The sequence below is a fragment of the Alosa sapidissima genome, chromosome 6 (genome assembly GCF_018492685.1).
Source record: "Alosa sapidissima isolate fAloSap1 chromosome 6, fAloSap1.pri, whole genome shotgun sequence".
Taxonomy (NCBI): domain Eukaryota; kingdom Metazoa; phylum Chordata; class Actinopteri; order Clupeiformes; family Clupeidae; genus Alosa; species Alosa sapidissima.
Window position 1 is genome coordinate 9,305,446 of NC_055962.1, and position 10,000 is coordinate 9,315,445.

Genomic DNA, 10,000 nt, shown 5'->3' on the forward strand with positions numbered 1-10,000 from the left:
CTTTAACAGGGCCCCAGACTGTGTTAGCTGAGCCTGGTGTATGTTAAGTGACACCAGGGGGGTACCCATTACTCTATCACTGAAGGGTATTCACTTTATGAGCTATAAAGCCCTCTGTGTTAATGAGACTCATTGATCTGACAGATGCTGTAAAGGGTCCAGCCAGGAGGCGTGCGTCTGAGGTCTCATCGCCGTGGTGATGGTGTATGGTGTTTCCCCTTCTCTTTCCCTCCTCTTCTCTGCCCCAGCTCAGTGATGGAGAGCAGTGAGTGGGGAGGATCCGTCTTGTGAAAGCCATTCGCTGAATAATTCATGCTGAATGTGTCTTGTTGAGTGTGTGTTAACTCGTCCTGCTCTTCTCCGGTAAGAGCCGCACCGATGCTTTTAAACATGGCTGCTCCGCTTGTCCTCTGCGGTCCTGTGTCCACCTACAAATATAAAAATCAGGACAGTACAACTCCCCCACTCCAGTTGGATTTCACGCTACCTAGTAAGCCACTTACACCCCACCCCATCCCACCCAACCCCACCCGACCCCATCCACCACCCACCTCTCTCATTGTCCTTACTGTGCTGCGTTGTGTGAAAGTCTCCTTAGATAACGCAGGTGAGACTGGTCTTCTGCAAAATCCAACCCAAGATGCACAATATTATCCTCAGAACACACTTGTGCAGAGATGCTCACAGACAAAAAAAAACAAACAAACATGCAAACTGACATTACATAAAAAAACTTCTGGAATTTGCACAGGAATACATCATGAACCCAGATACATCCAAAGGCCACGACATTTGTCTTGGTATTCTAGATCATAGATTATAGATATTCTAAATATTATTCTTAGTGTTCTCAATGATCTCTGTTCTTACTAATCAAAAAATTAGCCCTGGGTGAAAAGAATAAAATCACCCATGAACACCAACATCTATTAGAACATATTGACCCTATTGACCTGCCTTTCTGTCCAGTGGCCTTCTAAATGGAGAGGCTTACATACATGGAAAGGGCACAACTGACTGCAAACAAGACTGCAAAAGAGTGAATCATAAATGTTATGGTTATTGCCACAGTGTTTTTTTAAACAACCTAGTACACAAACAGCTACCAGAAAAGCACCCAAGCACATACTTAACACACAGTATGAAAGCCACTAATGTGCAGTTACATAACAGTAACAATGGTCTTTAATTTCATGTTTTTCCCTTACAGTCATAAAAAAACATGCCTTCTTTTTTTAGCCATAACGTCACCCCCACAAGGCATTTAATGACTCAGAATGGAATTCAGCCTCCATAGGGATATCTGTGTCTGTAAAACATGGGTCTGGTTAGGGTGGAAGACTCTTAAAGACCAGCCCTCCTGTGTGTGTCTCTTAGGAGGCATGACGGTATGGGTCTCTTAGTTGCCCACTTTGATGTGTGTGTGTGTGTGTGTGTGTGTGTGTGGTGTGTGTGGTGTGTGTGGGTGTGTGTGCGCGTCTTGTCGGGTAATGCTAAAGTTCTGTTTGCAGTCAGTAGCCTCATGAATGATTGAGACTGGACTAGGTCTCTGCCGCTGCCGATTCATGTCCCGCGTCGGGAGAGCAAAGCAAAGCGAGTCGAGGGGAGGAGGTGGGCGAGCGACACAGAGGCGACTCGAGGCGGAGGAAGAACACACACAGAGACACACACACACACACACACACACACACGCGCGCCTTGCTGTCCCCTCAACGCTCGCCAGACGCCACCGCTCCGCCCTGCCGTCGGGGGCGCAGGTTGATGGAGGACAGAGCGGGTGGGGGGGGGCTCTTTGATCTTTCATGTGATCCGGAGAGCTCGTCGGGGAACAGCTGCTACTCTCCCAGGAGTCTCCTGTTCTCCTCTCCGCCGGACTGAACCGAACCGCCTGACCCGCACACACCGCTCATCATCGCTCTCAGTGGAGCAGAGAGCCCAGCTGGCGTCCAGGCCGAGAGCCGCTCCTTAGGAGCAGAAATGGGCGATGTGTACTTAACATTATATCACCGTATTTCATGGTATTTTTTTATGATGACGATATAAAGAATCTAAAAATGATTTTTCTCAGGCACAAATCATATCAGCTTGCAGTCTTGCAGAGAAACACACAAAAGTCATTTTAATTTAAATTCAAATTCAAAATTGAAAGGAAGAACATTTTGTCCAAAACATGGAGACATGTCGGGCTATCTCACTTGAAAGAGAGAACAGGCCCACAGCGCATCTCACGTGGAATGAGAAGTATGATAGGCCGTTCTCCTGTTGATCGCGTGTTTTAAAACAATAGACAGGCTGGTCAGGAATTACCTGGTAACTGTTATTATTACAAACTCGATTAATCTGACTCCATTTAATTAATAATTTGTATCACTATTCAATTACCAAGTAACTAGTTTATCAGCTATGGAAGAGCGTGGCATGGCATACTACGAGAATTGAAGTATACGATTGGTAGGCAAATGAACAATTTATTAGGCATTAAGCCTTGGTGGTAAATGGTAAATGTAATCAATATAATTTCAGTTGAATATAAAAGTAAACTCACATAGTCTACAGTAACAAAGTAAAATAACAAAGTAGCAAACAGTAACAAAGGAAACATAACCAATTCACAGAGGTAAACTTAACAAGTTAACAAGTTAGAGATTTCAGAGGTAACCATCAGAGTAGTTGCTCTGGTGGATTTGAGTTTTGCTGTATGCTAATTAGTTTAGCTTGTCCTCCAGTGTAGTGGAGGAAAGTCCTTTGATCAAAACACAAGCAGATTATAATTTCTCCTTTGACACAAATCTTAGAGTTCAGATATTTTCCTGTGGTCCCAGGTAGACCCAGGATTGAATTAAGCTCTCAACAGGGTGTCGAGATAGGAGGCCAAATGGCCACCGGAGCGGGGCTGTTGAGAATCTTGGCCATGGCCTGGCCGCTAAGACAGAGATAGAGAGCAACAAGTACCCACACAGATGTAAATTGATTGCAAAAGGCATTCTTTAGAAATGCAAAAGGTTTAGCTAAAAGGCTGGTCCTTACCTTCTTCCTTGCCTACAGATTATAGTTATATGGTCTCTTGTAAACACGTCCCTACAATCCAAGAACCTAACAAAGAGCGTGTCATGAGAACGGTGACCGAAATGACCGTCCTTCCAGCTGATTGTTCTGTGGTCACTCAGCAGCCCATTAGCAGGGACAGAGACAGAAATAGGTGTTGACCTCTGTGTGAAAAGCATCAGTGCTCTAGCCTGCACTGCAGAGGATTGACAGTTGCCCTCACCTTGTCCTTGATATGCCGCAGAGAGAGCTCACAAAAGCCACACGCTCGTTCTATGCACAAAAACACAGGTCGCTTTCCACACCAACGTCAGATTGGTCCGATAAAACCTTGAGGTTGCACAGAAAAGACTGTTGACTAGATTAACAAAAACATGGACTGCAGCAAAGTCAGAAAAAGGACATATCTTTTTGCCACCATTAATGTGCTGTCTTCTAGGTCAGCCTGTGGCTGAACAGAGAGGCAGTTAAAATGGATGCCTTATCTGAGCAGCGAGTGGCTTTGGATAAAAGTCTTAGCTAAACGGATGAATGTAAATGTGTGTGCGCCTGGTGGATTATGTATGTTCTAATAAGCTCCGTATGGTGTTTGTCCTTTGAATTGACTTGTCAAAGTCGTGATGCAGTGTACATTTTCTTAACCAGCCAGACCCGTGCTTCTTCCTGTGCCTGCATTGTCACTCTCTGATGGTAAAATTAATTGGTAAGTGGACTGCATTTGTAGATTTTCTAGTGCTTCACAATTTCATGCCTCACATTCACCCATTCACACACTCACACACACACACACACACACACACACACACAAACATACATACACACACACACACACACACACACATACACCGGTGGCGGAGGCTGCCATACAAGGTGCCAACCTGCACATCGGGAGCAGTTTGGGGCTTAGTATTTAGCTAATGGTCATGAGGAGCCAGGCTCAAACCAGCAACCTACAGGTTGCCCAACCACTCCTCAACCACCGGTGTACGTTTCTGGATGGTGCCTCACCTTGGCTTTGGCCTGGTCTTGATCTGGCCCTGGTCCCTTAGACAATCTGACTAAGGGATGTGGCTAATTTCTGATGTTTGAAAAGGTCACAAAAGGGCACCTGACATGAGGCTTTTCTGCATGCCACCTGTGAAGGTAATGAAAGGTAAGGCATGACCAAACAGCAGCCAGATCAGGGCCGGATCAGAGCCACATCAGGGCCAGTTCTGCTGCTGAGTTAGAGGCCGTGTTCTCCATCATGGTAGAGCGCCCACAGTGGCCGTGGCTGAGATGTCTGCTGACATGTGCACAGCCACAGCACTAGCTGCTCCAACGACGGTGCAGGAACACTGTAGAACACGTCACAGTGAATCTGGAGGAACACTGTAGAACACGTCCCAGTGACTGTGGAAGAACACTGTAGAACATGTCACAGTGACTGTGCAGGAACAGTGTAGAACACGTCCCAGTTGTGGGGACAGCCGTGGCCTACTGGTTAGCGCTTCGGACTTGTAAGCGGAGAGTTGCCGGTGCAAACCCTGACCAGTAGGCACGGCTGAAGTGCCCTTGAGCAAGGCACCTAACCCCTCACTGCTCCCCGAGCGCCGCTGTTGATGCAGGCAGCTCACTGCGCCAGGATTAGTGTGTGCTTCACCTCACTGTGTGTTCACTGTGTGCTGAGTGTGTTTTACTAATTCACGGATTGGGATAAATGCAGAGACCAAATTTCCCTCATGGGATCAAAAGAGTATATATACTTATACTATACAGTGACTGTGGAAGAACAGTGTAGAACACGTCCCAGTGACTGTGCAGGAACAGTGTAGAACATGTCCCATTGACTGTGGAAGAACAGTGTAGAACACGTCCCAGTGACTGTGCAGGAACAGTGTAGAACATGTCCCAGTGACTGTGGAAGAACACTGTAGAACACGTCCCAGTGACTGTGCAGGAACAGTGTAGAACACGTCCCAGTGACTGTGGCCTAAAGCAAGCGTGTGTGGGACGTTTGTTGTTAAGTACTGTACATGTTCCTTTGGCCAATATGTCCAATTGGTGCAGTCGTGACATACCACAGAATCTCCCAGGGGCTGATGGGAGTTCTCTGTCTGTATATGTCTTTTCCCTCCTTCTCTCCCTCCCTCCCTCCCTCGCTTTAATCTGATTATGAGTCACCACGCCACAGGTTTTCAATTTCTCTTTCTCCTTTTCATTCCAGCTGCGCGGCTCCATTTGCAAATAGATAAAAGCACCTCATTTGTTTTTGTTTTTTTTTATCTGCGCTTTGCTGGGGTTTGTCTTCTTTCGGCGGTGATGAAAATACGGCCTGCCTGTCAGAGGGGAGACGTAACATTATCCATGAATGAGGGAAGATTGTGCGCTGCACTGCTACTGCGATGCTCCGGCGCTGTTTAAGTAGAAAGGTTGACAGAGACAGAGCTGCGTGGTTCTGCCCTGCGCATCAGCAGGAAAAGCACTTTGCTCTTTAAATGAAACTGATGCACAACAAAGTTGTGTAATAAATTGAATCAAGAGCATATCTAAATGAAAGCGATCTCTGTCACTGCGATGCGGCGGCAGATTATTTATTGCCATAAATTGCCTTGTGCTTCGCTTAATGCTCTGCCTCATAAAGCATTCTCATAAAAGGCTCATTCAGAAGGAATCAGTTGTGGTGCAACAATTAAATTATGTCTAAATTGAAAGCCTGATTGTTCTGTATCAGTTCAACCTTATTCATCATTTTAACGATGCGTTCAATCTGTCCTTCTCATTTCTCTCTGCACAGTTGCCTTTGTGTGTGTGTGTGTGTGTGTGTGTGTGTGTGTGTGTGTGTGTGTGTGTGTGTGTGTGTGTGTGTGTGTGTGCGTGTGTGTGTGCGTGTGTGTGTGCGTGTGTGTGTGTGTGTGTGTGTGTGCGTGTGTGCGTGTGTGTGTGTGTGTGTGTGGGTGGGTGGGTGGCATTGTAATGATACCATGACAAAAGTGTTTGAACTTAAATCTTGTTCTTTCTGACCTGTCTGTGTACATAAGAATCTTTTTAAGGATTTATCTCATATGTTACTATGACAATGGTATTTCAACATAGTGTTTTTTTCTGTTTCTCTGCTGTCAGTTTGTGTGAATAGAGCCTTATAGCATTACTGTGATAAAGATTTTCAAACATGCTTTATCTTGATATTTTCATACCCTTTATTTGACATTTAATGGTTCCCGCTCTGCACCCTCTCTCTCTCTGCCTTTCTGTCTCTCTTCTTCTTCTTGATGTCTCTATCCCTCTCTTCTCCATAGCACTAAAGAAAGGTCGTTTCTGGATCACGCCCGACCCGTACCACAACGACGACAACATCCAGATCGGCCGCGAGGTGAAGATCTCGTGCCAGGTGGAAGCCACCCCTCCCGAGGAGCTGGTGTTTGGTTGGCTGAAAAACGGACGTACGCTACGCAGCTCTGAGCGCATGGTAATCACGCAGACTGACCCTGACATCTCGCCGGGAACCACCAACCTGGACATCATTGACCTGAAGTTCACCGACTTTGGCACATACACATGCGTTGCCTCGCTCAAGCATGGCACTATCCCCGAGATCAGCATCGACGTCAACATCTCCTCCACCACTGGTGAGTCTCACACACTTCACGGCAGCAAGACACACACCGGAACTCACACACACACACACACACACACACACACAGAGCAGTGCCTGCCTTACACACACATATTGTTGAGCTATAGGCTATTCCATTAGTGATAGAAATGAGTCTACAACAATGAGATTGGAATTAGTATATATAGTGCAACTGGAAAGTTTTCAGACCCTTCAGATTTTGTTGTGTTCCTCTCTGGATAAAATTCATTTTTATTTATCAATCTACACACAATACTCCAATACTCCGCAAAAAAGCAGATGTATGGAGTGTTAATTTATAAAAAATAAAGGACTGAAATATCCAATTTAAATATCCAATTGAAAGTATCCAGACCATGTGTTATGTCGCTTGCAATGAGCTCTGGTGCATCCTACTTCTATCAATGGTCCTTGAGATGCTTCCATCACTTGATTGGAGTCCACCTAAATAAATACATTGGACATTATTGAGAGAGGCACACATCTGGGGAAGGATACAAGACAATTTCTGTAGCATTGAAAGTGCCCAAGAGCACAGTAGCCTCCATCATTCTTAAATGGAAAAGATTTGGAACAATCAAAAGTCTTTTTAGATCTGGCCGCCCAGCCAAATTGAGTAATTGGGGACCAGGGCCTTGGTCAGACAGATAAACCAAGGGCGCAATGGTCAATGAGATGAGATCCAGAGTATTTGAGTATTGTGTGTACATTAACAATAATAAAAATTCAGTTTCAGTTGCAAGGCCTAATCTAAAGACAAACTAACTAAATCTAAAGAAACACAACAAAATGTGGAAAGCTTGAAAGGTTCTGAAAACTATTTATATCTGTATAAGTTCTAGCGTTACCCTAAAGTCCAGCAAGGTCTTCCTACAGTATGTGATCAGAACATGTTTGGGTCAATCAATATGCTTCCATCTACAGTGTGTTGCCTCCATGCATTATCACGTCAGCCATCTCAGACCAGACGAAAGAAGACCCAGATCAATGGCGGGGGAATTCAGTGAATGACCGTGTGTGTGTGTGTGTGTGTGTGTGTGTGTGGAAGGGATTCTTCCAGTCCTGGAGAAGAGGCTGGAAGTTCTGCCAGAAAACCAGGGTATTCCTGTCTGTTCTCCGAGTCAATCAGCAGAACAGAGATGTGTGCTCACTTGAGTTTGCTGGGTAAAACTGTGGAATGGTGAATACTTCCTCAGACTGAGTAGAACTGAGGAACAACATTCTGAGAAAAGCAATGTCTGCTTACTCAGAGTGAGTAGAACAGGAACTGCGTTCTGAAAAAAGCAATGTGTGCTTACTCAGAGTGAGTAGAACAGCATTCTGGGAACAGTGATATGTACCTACTCAGAGTGAATAGAACAGTGGAACAGCACTCTGAGAACAGCAATGTGTGCTTACTCGAGTGAGTAGAACAGTGGAACAGCACTCTGAGAACAGTGATGTGAGCTTACTCAGAGTGAGTAGAACAGTGGAACAGCACTCTGAGAACAGTGATGTGAGCTTACTCAGAGTGAGTAGAACAGATGAACAGCACTCTGAGAACAGTGATGTGAGCTTACTCAGAGTGAGTAGAACAGATGAACAGCACTCTGAGAACAGTGATGTGAGCTTACTCAGAGTGAGTAGAACAGATGAACAGCACTCTGAGAACAGTGATGTGAGCTTACTCAGAGTGAGTAGAACAGATGAACAGCACTCTGAGAACAGTGATGTGAGCTTACTCAGAGTGAGTAGAACAGATGAACAGCACTCTGAGAACAGTGATGTGAGCTTACTCAGAGTGAGTAGAACAGATGAACAGCACTCTGAGAACAGTGATGTGAGCTTACTCAGAGTGAGTAGAACAGATGAACAGCACTCTGAGAACAGTGATGTGAGCTTACTCAGAGTGAGTAGAACAGATGAACAGCACTCTGAGAACAGTGATGTGAGCTTACTCAGACTGTGCTCTCAGGTGGGGCAGAAGCACAGTGACGCGGGGCTTATCATGTAGGAATCTAAGGAGGAGGCTCAAAAGCATTCAGCATCTTATCCTCCCCTGTCATCCTAACACCTGGACATCAAATAATTAACGTTAGTCACTTGTTAGGACTTTCAGCCATTTGTATTCCTGTCATTGGTTTCCCAGCCTGATCACAGCACACAGCAGAGAGTTTGGCAAAGAAGTGTGGTGACCATGCCCGCAGGTCTGTTTTTCCCCAGATTTGCCAAGTAGCCACCTGAGGAAAGTTGTTTGTGTTGGCTACCTGATGGCCACACCCATGAAAACACCAGCTGTCTCGGAGCTGGGAGGTGATGTGTGACGCCAGATCGGCGACACGTTCGCCATTCTACATGAAAGCGGCGCTGACGACCTCGGAGCGTAATTAGCATGAGCTAGTCCTTTGATAATCCCCCGTCCTGTGTGGCAAAGGTGTGTGTGTGTGTTTGTGTGTGTGTGTGTGTGTGTGTGTGAGTGTGTGTGTGTGTGTGAATGCGTGTGGTGGCCGGCTTCATTATCCTCCCAGCATCGCCTGCTTTTGTCTCCTGTGTGTGTGTGTGTGTGTGTGTGTGTGTGTGTGTGTGTGTGTGTGTGTTTATGTGTGTGTGTGTGTGTGTGTGTGTGTGTGTGTGTGTGTGTGTGTGTGTGTGTGTGTGTGTGTGTGGGCGTCTTCATTATCCTCCCAGCAGCACAGCCTGCTTCTGTGTGTGTGTTGCATCATGGATGTGTCACATGGATGAGGCAGCTCTCGCGTGCTTTCTGTGTGTCAGCAGGTTAGAAAAACAGTGGACTCTGCATGTGATTAATGTCCACTAACGTGGAGTGTGTGGGTGTGAGTGTGATGCTTGGTAGCCTGGAGTATGTTTGTGTGTGTGTGTGTGTGAGAGATGCTCACTAGCATGAAATATGGTATGAGTGTGTGTAAGGGTGTGATGCTTGCTAGCATATGGTGTGTGTGAGAGAGTGTGACACGCTCTAGCGTTGAGAGTGGATGTCACACACCGAGTTGACGCAGCCTATCAGAAAGTCGGATGTAGAGGCCTGTCAGTTGGTGGACAGGAGAGTGGACAAACTTGTTGTTCGAGGGATAGCTGGGAGGACTATCTCTCTCTCTCTCTCTCTCTCTCTCTCTCTCTCTCTCTCTCTCTCTCTCTCTCTCTCTCTCTCTCTCTCTCTCTCTCTTTCACACACACACACACACCCTCTCTCCCCTTCTCAGTGCTTCTATTCTATAGGAAGTAGCCAATGAGATTCAAGCTCCTCGGCTTTGGGAGTGTCAGGTGGTCACACACACTCTGTCAGTACTCACTCACATGCTCTGCCAGTACTCACTCACAAGCTCTGTCAGTACTCACTCA

General features: G+C 46.0%; 1 protein-coding gene across 5 annotated transcripts in view; it reads left to right on the forward strand.

The window, feature by feature from the left end:
* Window positions 1-10,000, forward strand: part of LOC121711086 (MAM domain-containing glycosylphosphatidylinositol anchor protein 2-like) — a 203,381-nt gene that overhangs the window by 120,427 nt on the left and 72,954 nt on the right. For all 5 annotated transcript variants that reach the window (XM_042094389.1, XM_042094392.1, XM_042094390.1 and 2 more), the window contains exon 7: window positions 6,324-6,653. In XM_042094389.1, coding sequence (XP_041950323.1) covers window positions 6,324-6,653 — 330 coding nt within the window. The remainder of the gene's footprint in view (window positions 1-6,323; window positions 6,654-10,000) is intronic.